Source organism: Pipistrellus hanaki, assembly GCF_964339955.1.
Source record: "Pipistrellus hanaki genome assembly, chromosome: 8".
Classification (NCBI taxonomy): Eukaryota; Metazoa; Chordata; class Mammalia; order Chiroptera; family Vespertilionidae; genus Pipistrellus; species Pipistrellus hanaki.
The window spans coordinates 3848655-3862308 of record NC_140510.1 but is presented as its reverse complement, the minus strand read 5'-3'; the positions used below and the strand labels follow the sequence as shown (position 1 = coordinate 3862308).

The window sequence follows — 13654 nt, the reverse complement described above, 5'->3', positions numbered from 1 at the left end:
CTCAGCTTTATTTATATTTTATAATTGAAACTTTCATAGCCTTGAGCGGAGGCCAGGGCCAGCCAGAGCGGGCGGGAAGCTTGGCTTCCTCCATTGCTGGAGAAACCCAAGCCTCCTGCTTGCTCTGTGGCCACAGCTATCTTGGTTGGGTTAATTTACATACTCCCTCCTGATTGGCTGGTGGGTGTGGCTTGTGGGCATAGCAGAGGTAGGGTCAATTTGCATGTTTCTCTTTTATTAGTGTAGACTAGAGGCCCATTGCATGGTATTCGTACAAGAATAGGCCCCTGGTTTCACTCCCAGGCTCCAGGGAGCCAGCAAGTCCCCGCTCCCCACTCCAGCTACCCAGGAGCTGGCACATCCCCGCTCCCCGGCTGCCTGGGAGCCGACGTGTCCTCACTTCTGTCTGGAGCACCACTCCAGTAGCTTCCTCTGCCGCTTCCCTTTCCCTCATAGCAGGCTTCACACCACTCCCCGCTCCATGCCTCAATATGCAAATTAACCTCCATCTTTGGGTTAATTTGCATGCTCACTCTGATTGGGTGTGGGTGTGGCAGAGTGATGGTTAATTTGCATGTTTTTCTTTTATTAGTGTAGATACCACTATTCATTCATCTGAAGATAGACTCTTCAGTCCATTCCAGTTTTTGGCTATCATTAATAATGCTGCTATGAACATGGGTGTACAAATATCTCAAGACCTTGCTTTGAATTCTCACGGTAGTTGATGATCACAATTATCAAGTGTGAAAGTATTTCAATCTAAAACGGAACCAGAGAAGCCGAAGCCGGTTTGGCTCAGTGGTAGAGCGTCGGTCTGTGGACTGAAAGGTCCCAGGTTCGATTCCGGCCAAGGGCATGTACATTGGTTGCAGGCACATCCCCGGTAGGGGGTGCCCAAGAGGCAGCTGGTCGATATTTCTCTCTCATCGATGTTTCTAGCTCTGTAGCTCTCTGTAAAAAATCAATAAAATATAAATAAATAAATAAATAAATAAATAAATAAATAAATAAATAAATAAAATGGAACCAGAGAATACAAAATGGAAACTTTCACACATGCACCCTCAGGAAAAGAAAACTTAAGAATTAGAAAAGTATTTCCCATATCTGATTTAGAGACTGAAACTTATTTCCTACCAATAAACATTCCTCAAGAATCTTGCCCAGCTGGCATGGCTCAGTGGTGGAACCTATGAACCAGGAAATCCCAGTCAGGCTTGATCCCATATGGGGTGTTCCAGAGGCAGCTGATCAATGATTCCCTCTCATCATTGATGATTCTCTCCTTCCCTCTCTGAAATCAATAAAATATATATTATATATTTTTTAAAAAACACTACTTCCTCAAGCCAAAGAATTTACTGCTTGGCCTCTGGCTGGGCTTGTCCATAAATACAACTCACCCCAAACTTACAACAGACTGGCCGGTAGCTTGTGGCAGTTTATAGAATTTCCAGTCCTGCCTGTCTAAACTTCTTAAAAGTTTATTAAGGTCATTGCAGGTTAGCATGCAGTTTTAGAAACACATCGATCCCCGTGTGTTTCAATTTCCCCAACTGTGACCTCTTGTAAAACTACGCAGCACGGCGCACCCAGGATCCTGACGTCCATGAGGTCAAAACACACAGCTGGCAACTCACAAATCGTTCAACAGGTCAATTAGATCTTCAAATTTATATTAAAAAGTAACACACCAAAAGGCTCGTCCCCAGAGGAGCTCCCTATCACCCCCCCCCCCAAACTGGGTGTGCCAGGAGGCGGGCCGCAGGGCGCCTGCGCGGGTGACTGCGGGGGAGGGGGGCGGAGACGCAGCGGGCCGGCCCCGCCCCTCCGCGCAGCCGCAGCCCCGCCCCGCCGCCGCCCACGGCCGGCCGGCAGTGGGAGGAGAGCCGCTTCCGGCAGGCAGCCTCCGAGGACGCGCACGGCGCGCCAGGCCCGGCATGGCGGGCGTCCACCGCGAGCTGCAGGAGTACCTGGCGCAGGGGAAAGCCGGCGGGGCGGCCGCCGAGCCGCTGCTCGCCGCGGGGACGGCGGAGGAGCCCGCGGCGGGGGCGTGGCTGGGCCGCGCGGGCCTGCGCTGGGTGTGGGCGCCGAGCCCCGCGGAGCCGCAGCCGGAGGCGGGCCCGGCGGGCCTGCCGCCCGTGACGCGCGTGCAGCGGCTGGCGGCGGCCGGCGCGTGCCTGCTGCTGGCCGCGCTCTGCTTCGGCTTGGCCGCGCTGCACGCGCCCGTGCTGCTGCTGCGCGCCCGCAAGTTCGCGCTGCTCTGGTCGCTGGGCTCGGCGCTGGCGCTGGCGGGGGCCGCCATCCTGCGGGGCGGCGCGGCGTGCGGGCGCCTGCTGCGCGGCGAGGAGCGGCCCTCGCGGCCCGCGCTGCTGTACGCGGCGGCGCTGGGCGGCACGCTGTACGCCGCGCTGCGCCTGCGCAGCACGTGGCTCACGGCGCTGGGCGCCTGCGCGCAGGTGGCTGCGCTGCTGGCCGCGCTGCTGGCGCTGCTCCCGCGCGGCGCCGGGCCCGCGCTCCGCCTGCTGCTCGGGCGGTGGGGCCCGGGCGCCCGCCTCGCCCAGGCGCTGCCGGTGTAGGAGCCGGCGCCGCCGGCGGAGTGGCCGCCGCGCGGGAGCTGCCCTCCGGACCCGCAGGAAAACGTCGGCTCCTCTCGGCTCCTGAAAACTGTTCCTCATCCCTCACTGTGAGTGGACCCATGGAGGGATCGGCTTAACAGTAACTTAGCCACCGGACGGCTTTAAGTACTTACGAGGGTTCGCTTCGTTTTTCATTGAAATGATAAATGTGCTTTATGAGGTTTGAGGAAAGCAGAGGACCTAGAAATCTGCACTGATGCCCGGCCGGTGTGCTCAGTGGTTGAGAATCGAGAGACCACGGTTTGAGCGGTAAAAACTTGTTTTAAAACCTGATTTCGGAGAGGAAGAGCGCATCCATGACGAGAGGATCGCCGACCCACTGCCCCGCCCGCCCGGGGTGAGCGCCGCCCGGCCGCGCCCGGACCGTGCGGGTGCCCAGCAGGCCCGGCCCGCGGCGCGGTCCGCCCAGGCTCCGGTGCCGGGCAGCCGGCGGCGCCAGCGGTCTGGACGGAACTGAGATGAGGGCCTCCTGAGGAGGAATTCTGCAACCAGAGCGCCCGGGTTTGATGGAAACCACAGTCAAGTGTCATCTTTATCTGCTTTTGAAGCGATTGAATTGGGCAAGCCCAATGCAACGTACGATGCTTTTCACATCTGATTGAGTTTTCCTTTTGGGTCCAGCATGCTTTCTGTGACTTGATTGCACACCTAATTCATTGCCAGAAGGTATGGGCTGAATATTCGGATGAGTCCATAAGACTGCATGGGTAGTCGCTGTGTATCAACCAGAATGGGAAATGTATTAGAATGTTAGAAGGATTTCGGCGGTTCTCAGCTGACATCAGCTCCTGGAAGAGCCAAACTGCAGATCACTTCACTCAGCCCCGGGGCGGCGGGGCGTGGCTGCTCTAGAGCCTCGGATTCCCATGCTCCAGGCGGTTCCTGTTCTTCTTCCCACCCAACCTCCACACACTCCTGCCTTGAAGGTGACACTAGTGATGCATCCACAGGCGCTTACAGGCCACTCCCAGCTCCCCCTCCCCACAGCCTTCCGTTAAGATGACTTCTGGTTCCTGGACCAGTAAACAGGCTTACCTACCTCAAGTGTAAAAGCAAATGCAGTTTTCAGGGAGAGATTTATTTTTTTTTAACTGGAAAATCTTGTGCTCCTGGCTGCTCTTACTACCTGCTAGTTAAAATCTCTAATTCTAAATTTCTCTAGAATCTTCACAACTGAAGATTTTACCATAATTAGCACATTTTTATGATGTTTGTAAATATTGCTTTCCCAACTTTTTCTCAAGAATTCAACACTGAAAATCTACCTTTTATAAAATTGAAAGCACAACATATTTCAATAGTGATGCTTTAAAATGTGTGTGTGTATATATAACTATTTCATAAATATATAATGTAGAGACTTCCACTTTTTTCTAATTCATACTCAAAATTTGATCTGGCCTGGCTGGTGTGACTCAATGGCCCCAACCCATGAAGCAGCTCAAGGTTTGCTTCTGGTCAGAGCACATGCCCTGGTTGCAGGTTTGATCCCCCGTGGCAGGTGTGCAAGAGGCAGCAGACCAATGATTCTCAACATTGTTTCTATCCCTCCCTCCTCTTCCCCTCTCTGAACTCAATAAAAACTTTTCTTAAATGTGATCTCCTATTCTGCTTACTGAGGTACTGTGTTTAAAAGTTAAAGAGCCTAAAATGTTAAAGTTTCTTACCATATTCCCAGAAAAAAAAAATCCCTTTTTTGCTCAGAATTGATATGGACCAGTGGAGGGCAAAACGAAGAGCCACAAACCTAAGCAGTCTTGAGCTACCCAGTCATGTTTGCCTGCGGTGCTGATAAAGAACAGAAAATTATCCGCTTTACCTTAGCAATCCTGACACCCTGGTGGGCGCCTGCCATTCCCTCCCTGCAGAAGTTATAGCTTTCACTCTTCTGCATGTGCTGTCAACACCCCTTAGGACGGGGAGTTTCTAAGCAGCACCACCAAGTTTGCCCAGAAAGCTTGTCTCCAATGCCCAACTCCAATAAAAACTTTTCCTCTTATAAAAACAAAGTAAGGGCCACTACAGGAAGTACTATGGAGCCCTTTTAAAACTGAACTTCTGACATCCATTCCAAATGGGGCCAAATGTAACATTTAAAACTAAAAGAGATTTGTTGTAGACCATAACTTCCTGGCTTTAAGTTAGGACTCTCCTCAGCCTTATAAATGCTGGTATGGAAGAGAAAGCAATTGAAGTTTTACAAAGTAGTTTTAGACATTTTGGTCCATTCTTTTCAACTTGAACAATTTGTGAAATGATTTAAAGTCATCAAAAGGATACATGTAGTTCATTTCTGGCTTACAGCAGTTCCTCTCGTCGGAAACAAGGCAGTTGAGTCTAAGGTGATTATTAGGAGATGCACCCAAGGGAGAACCCCTGCTTGGATGAGAGTATTTTCTCTTCCTCATAATTTTCCATCTGCCAGAATGTGTTTAACCAAGGCTTTGAATCTACTTCAACCTATGTTATAGTTTTAAGGTATTGCTCTATTACAAAAATAAGTATAGCAATGGCTGGATGAGAATTTAAAAACCAAGTTCACAGGTGAAACTGATTTAGACTGACAGCGGCTCCATCAAGAGTGCTACAGGGATAAGCACTAACTACGCCCTCCACAGACTGGATACGTGGAAACAGGGTTTCCTTACGGCAAGCGCATCACAACCAGTTCTTTCTGTTAATTCTTGCATAAATCATATTCTGTATTCATACAAAAACAATGTTTTTTCTCTGACAAACTGTACATATAGAAACAAATTTCCAATTGAACATAAACTTAATTTTGAGGAGGTGCTCCTTGTCTCGTGACACTTAAAAAAAATTCCAGCGTTTATCTCACAGAACAATGCAGGAGCCGGGCAGTGAGGGGCAGGACAGGACGAGGCCGCTGCTCGGGGCCAGCAGCAGTGTCTTCACCCGAAGACCTCGGGCTCCGGCTCAGCTGCCCCAGAAGAGTTCAGGGCGACAAGGTGCAGGCTTCCTTGTTTCTCTCGGTGAGTCCACGAGAAGTTAAATACTGTCCAGAGAGGCCGGGGGTACTCACCCCAACTTCTACCGGCCCCTCCCACCACCCCTTGAAGCCCCTCGCCGTGGCGGACCAGAGTTCATGGTGCTCCCTCTACTCCAGTTACTGCTGCTCCGGACCCCTCTGGAAGGAGGGCCGCTGCCGGGAGGGCCCCCGAAAGGCTCATCTCTGTGGTAGCCGTCATGGTGGTCTCCATCCAAGGAGCTGGAGCGCCCAGACTTCGGCACTCTTTGGGAAGGTCCTGGGCCCCCTCGGCCTAAAATGAAACATTGATTTGACATGTGACTTGTTAACATCAGAGACTACTACTAACTCCTGGTACAAACTTGTACTCTGTGGTGACAGCACAATGCTTCTGGGTCTTTCTCTCAAACAGCTCTAAGGACACGAGCACTCGGTGCACTAAGGGTTGTGCCTCCACCCTCTTCTCGACCACTGTCACTCCCAGCCAGGCCCCTTCACATCAGCTAGACCCATGTTCTGCAGGCTGTGTGACAGACAGCGGGAGGCCAGGAGACACAGCACCTTCTGGGGGTCATGGGCACGCCAGGCCTCACCGGTGCACAGTCCCTTCACCTCCTGTGCCACAGCCCTGGTCTAGCGGGAAGCACCTGCGGCGAGGGGGCTGCAGATGCTGGCCTAGAACGAGCATTCACTAGGTTAGCCCACAGCTAGGTGGCACTCTGATTTCCTTTTACGTAGTGAAATAAAATATTTCTTGAAAAACAAAAGCGTAGAAAGAAAAATGCTAGTTTTTAGAATGGTTTCTCCCAGGGGTAGTTACTCTATTTGTCCTAGGCTTGGACACACAAACTTAGGTATCACTAAAATTCTGATTTAAATTTTTTTTCCTCATGTGATGCTAGAATTTGGCCACCTCTCCCGTAATGCATTATCAGAAGATTATTGACAACTCATTTTGCCTTAAATTTTTTAATGGAACAAGAAAAAGAAAAAGAGGTTAGGAAAGTTAGCCAACGAGTAATTTTAGCTTCTTTTCTTACAAAGTGCAGCCCAACCCCAGAGGCGCAGGGCAAAGAGCTGTCCGCTGGGATGTAATTTTCACACTAGCCACCGGCCTCAACCAAGGACCCAAACAGCGTGCTGAGTGCCCCTGCAGACCAGCACCAAAGTGGGTGCTGAGATGGGAGATCTGGTGGCTGAGGGGTGTGCTCGGAGAAGGGCCACACAATTGCCAAGAACAAAAGCCAGAACTCTGTCAGGGAGACAGGTCACCTGGGTATGGAGCACATGGCAGTCTTTCCAGCAGCCTCCACACCACACCCCGCACCACAGCCCTGTCTAACCTGGGACCAGAGCTGTCGTCAGCATTAGGTGGCTCCTGCCCTCGCTAAATGTTAGTGCTGCATCAAAAACAAAGATCCAGCCCAACTGGGTGGCTTAGTGGTTGAGCATTGACCTATGAACCAGGAGGTCATGGTTTGATTCCCCGTCAGTTCACATAATTGATATTTCTCTCTCCCTCTCCCTTCCTCTCTGAAATTAATAAAAACATTTAAAAATAATAATAAAGATCCAAAAGTTGTAGAAATAATCTTTATGCCCCCCACTTGAAAACAGCCCTTTCAGACCATTTTCCCGTCTTTGTGACTGTGGGCTGAAACGGCGGAGCCTGGGCGAGGACCAGCCCACCCCCACACACTGCGGAGAGTGCTCCAGGGCTCCAAGCAGGCATCCGTGCAGAAAGCACCCCAACAGCGACAGTGCTGGGCACCCCGACAAAGAGCTGAACTTGAATAAAGCAGAGATTTTTTTTTTTTTTTTTTTTTTTTTTTAAGCATTTTGAGAGAGAAGAGAAGGGAGAGGGAGAAAAAGAAACATCAATGGGAAAGCAAAACGTCAATCAGCTGCCTACTGCACACTCCTCAGGCCTGTGCCCTGACTGGGAATGGAACCATGACCTCCTGGCGCACAGGGCGATGCCCAACCACTGAGCCACACCAGCCAGGGCAAAGCAGATTCTTGCAAGCAAGTGGCGAGCTGTGCAGAAGGCGAGGGCGCCAGCCTGAGTGAGAGCGCCGCTGGCTGAGGAGTGAGCCCACAAACTGCATCTGCTCCGCATTGGGGAGTGTGTGCCTTCCCGCAGCCTGTGCCCGGGAGGGAGCCAGGTGCCCTGCAGGGGCAGAGGGAACAGGCATCCCTAGGAGGGGCTGCTGGGGGTGAGGCCTCCACAGCTCCCAGACCGGAAACCGGCCTCCACCTACCTTTGCCGCCTCGATCCTCCGAAGGACCCCCGGGGGCTTCCATTTCTCTGTGCTCAGAGGTCCCTGGCCCATCATGCCAGGGGCGCTTTCGAGGTGGCAGGGATGCCATGTCCATGCCTTGGAGAGAAGAGGAGCGCTCTCTGCCAGCTGGGGAATGACCGTCGTGAGGGGGATGGTCAGGGCGAGGAGCATCACGGAAATGTTCGTGACCTGGCCCTGCAACAGAAACACAGACGGACAATCTCATCATATTACAATATGACCAAAAGCAGACGGAAATTATGCTGTTAAGAATTAGTAACAATGTGAGAACCAACAGTCACTAATGCAAGAAACACACCGTGAGTACATATACGAAAGGTCAAGATCAGAAATCAACCTACCACCTGAATTAAGCGGCAGGTAAGGTCCAGAAAAGTGGATCTCAAACTTTTAAGTCTCAGGATAGCTTTTACAGCCTTAAAAATTTCCGGGGACCCCAAGGGGAGATTTCATTTATGAGAGTTATAGCTAACAGTATTTGCCATATTAGCAATTAAGATGGTGAAAACTTTAATTGGCCTAACTACAATTTCCAAAAACAAAACAATGAAGTGAAGAGAGTGCTGCTGTTTCGGATCTGGGCCGGTCCCTGCAGAAGCGCCCGGCCCATGGAAGAAGCCGGTCCCCCTGCGGTCTGTGCTCGCCATCCTGCTCGCCAGCGAGGCTGCTGGCTGCAGGGTGAAGCGATCCCGCCTCCGTGGTGATGCCAGTTGGGAGAGAGAGAACCTGGGGGGCCTGTAGGGTCTCCGGCCCCCAGGGTCCAGGAACTGCTGCCTGGAGTCACCACAGCCCCAGGCGGTCTCCTGCCTCACCTGGCTCTCGACTTCCATCCCAGGAGTCTGGTTTCCGACCTCCTTCAAAGCGAGGGAATTCATCAGGAGTGGGAAGCAGACCCTTCCTTCCTCCTACACAAAGGAACATACCACACGCAGTGCTATTTCAGCTGCGCTCCCAGCGCTGCCCACCCCGCCCGCCCGCCCGCCGGGGTCCTCGGCACACACCTCGGGGGGCGCCCCGGCCTCTGCCCCGGAGGTCTCTCCCGCGGGCAGCTTCCTCGGAAGCATCGAAGCTCTCCTCTGGACCGAAGTCTTCAGGACCGGGAAAGCCGTCCCGGCCTCGCGGGGGGGCCCGGCCGTCGTGCCTCGGGGGGGCGCCTCTCCTGAAGCTGGGAGCAAACAGCAGACCGTCACCGGCAGCGTGGGCCTGACCCTCTACGTACCGCGACAAGGAAGCACACGATATAAGCAGACAGGATACAACGTAAACTGTGCATTTTTAAAGGTACACATGTTACAATCCAAATATTACAGGCAGGAAGTAAACATATCAGAATGTAGAATTATTTTCATTTTTTTAGGCTTTGAGGAATAATAGCAGTGAGCATTTTTTAATGCCGAGTGCTTTACATTATTCATTTCATTCTACCCTCATAACCACCCCACCCATGAGCTGGTACTATGACTGACTATTCTCCCCGGAGAACGCTGAGGCAGAGAGACTGAGTCACTGGCTGTAGGGTGCACTGGCTGTAGGGTGTGAACTCAGCCCATCTTGCCCCTCAGCCCAGGCTCTTTACCATTGCTCCCTAATACTCCCATTATCAGTGAAATTTCTGTGATGAGTAACACACACACATAACGAGGGAGAAAGGTGTGTGGACCCTGTCTGCCAACTGTGAGAGGCCTATCGGGGGCATCTGCCCTGGCCCCACCCGTCTCCACCCAGGGTGGCCATTGTCACCAACAGCCCGCTCCACAGCAGCGGTGACACGGGCATCAGCAATGGGCAGGCTGGTGCCGGCCGGCGGGCAGCTTCCCTCCTGAGGGCCTGGACTGGAGTCGGCCAGCGGGAGCTGCTGACGCTGCGGGCAGCGGCACGGGCCTGCACGTGGGAAGGACCCGGGAGCCAGGAGGCCCCAGGCAGCGAGAGGGTCAGGAGGCAGCCAGGGCTTCCTTCAGCCAGGCCTTCTGCTTTTTTTGAGTCTCCATTCTATTATGTTTTGCTTTGAAAACTTTCCAATTTATAGGTAAGCTGAAAAAATAGAACAAGCCCATACATCCATCACCTAATCAGTTCTTAAGGTTTTACACAGGAGCTTTATCTTCTCTTTGTCTACTTGTTTCCAGATTCATTTTCTAAATCATTCTAAAGCCAGCCGCTGGCCTGTGCACCATCCCTGAAGGCTGCAGTATGCTCCTCCTGAAAACCGCTCCCCTAGAGACACTCACTGCCCCGGCACGGGACGGTTTATCCTAGTCTCACTCCGCCGTCTCCACTTGGCCCCTGTCCTTCTCGCTGTTTGGACGGTGAATGTCAGTCCTGTCCAACAACTGGTAGTTGTTTCTGTGTTCTTTAACCCTAGTTATCTTCTGTCACCTTCACAGAATGTCCCACAACTTGAACTTTTCTGTTTGTTCCCTCAGGATCAGATTCCAGCTAGGCATCCTTGGCCAAACTCCTTACCCTCCGGGGGGCAGCTGTCTGTTTCACGGGTACGGGGTGCGGGTGGGAGGGACCGCACCTCACTGCGCAAAGGCCATCTCCTCTGCAGGCACCTGCGTGGGGCCTGTGGCTGGGAGGCTGTCCTGTCCCCACACTCGTTTCCCAGGGCTTTAGCTGCCAGTGAGGGAACGGCCGAGTCCCGCCCTGCACCCACAGGGGTGACCAGCACACTGGCTGAAGTAACAGCAAGAAGGTAAGGGTGGGCTGGCCGGGAGAGGGGCAGAGCAGGAAGAGAAAAGCAGAGAGCACTACTGCCCCGAGGCACGGGGAACCCCCAAACACAGCAGGACTCTCTGCCCAGGAACCGTCATGCCACTGCCCTCATTACAAGAAAACAGAATCTAAGTTGCCCCAATCAGAAAGCAGGTCCTGTTAAGGTCTAGATATGTGTGTCCAGCCCCAAATTCATGCTGAAGACTCCCTGTGAAGACCTGAGGAGATGGCCCTGGAGGGCATCAGCATTCCTGAGGACACGGCCCTCGCGGGGGGCTCCGGGGCCGCAGCGGCGCGGGGAGAGCTGCCCTCCCTCCAGCGGAGCAGGAAGAGAAGTGTCCCCGGAGCCCATCCTGCTGGGTCCTGTCTGGGACTCGCAGCCTCCAGACGTGAGGACATAGGTTTCTGTGCTTATTCCTGGCGGGGCGGCATTTGGTTACAGCAGCCTGAGCTCCTAGCAAACTGGCCGCCCTCAACGGCCTCTCCTTCCTCAGCTAACAGGTCCGTTCACGGTGTTCCTGCGGCGCCAGTGCTGCTCCAGGCCGAGGCGCATGGTGGGTGGGCAGAGCCCTGCCCGCAGGACCCCGTGTCCCAGGAGAGGGAAGAGGAGGGGGTGACACGGCCTAGGGCCCACGTGCTGGGTGCTGCGAGGTCCGCTCAAGTGAGCCACGCCGTCTGGGAGCCGCGTCCCAGGCAGAGGGAGCAGCAAGCACAGCAGACAGGGCTGGGCAGCTCCAACGAGCAGCAGCGCCGTTTAGACAAAACGCAGCACAAACGGAGGGAGGCTCAGTACAATCTGAAACTGCGCAAGATGCAGATTCAAGAAACCAATGCAAGTCCTGCTGGTGCCAAAGCCAGCGGAAAGGAGGCGCAGCCTCACCGTTCAGAGCGAGTGCACACCTGGCCAGCGTGGAGAAAGGCCTGTTTCCTATGAAAACTGGGAGCCCTCCCACAGCTGCTCTCCTCCACCCCTCGGGCACCCTCTGCGGCCCTCTGGCAGCCAGCCTTCCCAACGAGCCTGAGGATGGGGTTGCCAGCCCCATCTCAGTCACCTCCTAGCAACACGAGTGAGACTGTGATGGAGGGAGGAAGAGGAGGAGGAGGAGGAGGAGGAGGAGGAAGAGCAGGAGGGGCGCTGCTCTCGGTGGGCCCGTACCTGGGAAGTGCCAGTGACACCGGCCTCACGGGCACTGTAGCAGCGAGGCTGTCGAGCACACAGTAAATACCACCCTCATTGACTATTCTGAGTCAAAATTCAAATTTCACTAATTCTTAGTTTTTTTCCTGCATATTTCTTATTTTTTCCCTTTTTGTTCTTTTGTTTCCCTTCATGTATCTTGTGTTAAAAAAAATATTGATTTCAGAGAGGAAGGGAGAGGAAGAGAGAGAGAACATCGATGATGAGCGAGAATCGTTGATCGGCTGCCCCTGCACACACACCCCCCATGGGGATCGAGCCCACACCCAGGCACGTGCCCTGACGGGGAATCGTGACCTCTGGTTCCTAGGCCAATGCTCACCACTGCGCCACGCCGGCCGGCCTCCTGTGTCCCTCCTTTACCCCAAGCAAGCTGAGTGCTCACCCAAGACTGACCTTGGCCTATCCCACAGCACTGATGTGATTTTAGGATCTTTAGGCAGTTTCACAAGAACTGCCTACTAAACAATCCCTTTACTCTTCATCTACATATCTGCCTCTTCTGTCATCATTCTAATCCACAGAACCTGGAAATTTCTAATCCGTTCCAGGAAACTGCAGCATGCAGATCTTTCCCATTACTTTAAAACAACCAAAAAGATGCAAAGAAAAAACTATTTCCATATAGCGATTGTATGACAAAGACAAAGAGAACCACATAAAGGTTAGAAAGCATAATTTTTTTTAAAGTCTAAATGCAAAACGTGGAGAGTAGAGCTAGAGGTGAAAAGCAGACAAAAAGCTCCCGGGAAGAAGACACAGGCCCTCGGCGGGTCTGCCCCACCTTTCCTCTCTGCGCCCTCGGAAGCGCGGATCCTCGGGGTCCCGGGGGAACCGCTCGTCTCCGGGTCTGCGGCCTTCCCACGCCCCCGGCGGGCCCCGGGCTGCACCCCGGCCGTCGCCCTCGCTGAACTCCCTGTGGTCAGGAGGAAAGGGCGGCCCGGGCCCCCCTCGCCTCCACTTCTCTTCCTGCGGCAGAGGTCCTCCTCGCCCCTCAAATTCACGTAAGCGGTGGCCGAAGCGCTTGTCGGGGTGGAAGTCCTCGGGTCTGCTGAAGTCGTCAGGAAAGTCGGGATGAGGGCCGCGCCGGTCCGGGGGCCCCCTGCAGTCCGGGCCACCCCGGAACGGCCCCCGGTCGGCCCCGTGCTCAGGGCCGCCGCTCTGCTCGTGCCGCCGCTCGGACAGCGGGCCCAGGTGGTGGTTGGGAGGGCCCCGGGAGTCACCTACGGGAAACAAAGCTGCTTTTACCAGGTCTTCCACGTTTCAGATGCATCCTGCCATCGCCCCCCCCCCCCCCCCCCCCCCGCCGGCTCTCAGCACCCGAGGAGGCAGCCGTCTGCAGGGCGTCCATAACGAACGGACCTAGCGTTCGCTCACTTCCGGGACGTCTCACACTCTGGCTCTGGACACTCGCTCTGCGCGGGCTCTGGCTCCTGAGGACGCCCTCGGCCTCTCTGGGAACGGCAGCCCTCCTCTCTAACACCATCACCATTCTTTGCGAATAGTGTTTGGAAACCCACCAAAATGCTTTTGGAATTTTTGAACATGTGATACATTAAATCACTGAGTAAAAACGGAGAGAGACCGGTGAACTTCTGACGGTGAACGGAGCTCACCCACGCCTCTGAGGGGTGTTGTCCTGAACAGTCGCGGCCATTCTAAATGAGCACTTATTTCGGTGAACATACAGTGAAATCACATTTCCAAAAAGCGGAGAGTAAGGAACACTCCTGCCTCTAAAACAACTAAGGGTTTAAATAAAATTCTTTTCATTCTGCACCCTGGCAATGAAGATGTTTCCAGTATC

General features: G+C 53.8%; 2 protein-coding genes across 4 annotated transcripts in view; one reads left to right on the top strand and one right to left on the bottom strand.

Annotated features, from left to right (window-relative positions):
• The first annotated feature begins 1297 nt into the window (after positions 1–1297).
• SFT2D3 (SFT2 domain containing 3) lies at positions 1298–4241 on the top strand. The gene has a single exon (XM_084892035.1). The coding sequence runs from the start codon at positions 1944–1946 to the stop codon at positions 2580–2582; it is 639 nt and encodes a 212-aa protein (XP_084748161.1). The 5' UTR covers positions 1298–1943; the 3' UTR covers positions 2583–4241.
• A 590-nt stretch (positions 4242–4831) lies between these two features.
• Positions 4832–13654, bottom strand: part of WDR33 (WD repeat domain 33) — a 107137-nt gene continuing 98314 nt past the window's right edge. For all 3 annotated transcript variants that reach the window (XM_084891993.1, XM_084891995.1, XM_084891994.1), the window contains exons 18-22: positions 12632–13070; positions 8936–9099; positions 8747–8839; positions 7893–8108; positions 4832–5923 (exon numbers count right to left, since the gene is read on the bottom strand). In XM_084891993.1, the coding sequence (XP_084748119.1) occupies positions 5694–5923; positions 7893–8108; positions 8747–8839; positions 8936–9099; positions 12632–13070 (1142 nt within the window). In that variant the 3' untranslated portion in view covers positions 4832–5693. The remainder of the gene's footprint in view (positions 5924–7892; positions 8109–8746; positions 8840–8935; positions 9100–12631; positions 13071–13654) is intronic.

What these genes read in the sequence shown, in the direction of transcription:
- SFT2D3 (XM_084892035.1), top strand. Translation starts at nt 1,944, where the DNA reads ATGGCGGGCGTCCACCGCGAGCTGCAGGAGTACCTGGCGCAGGGGAAA.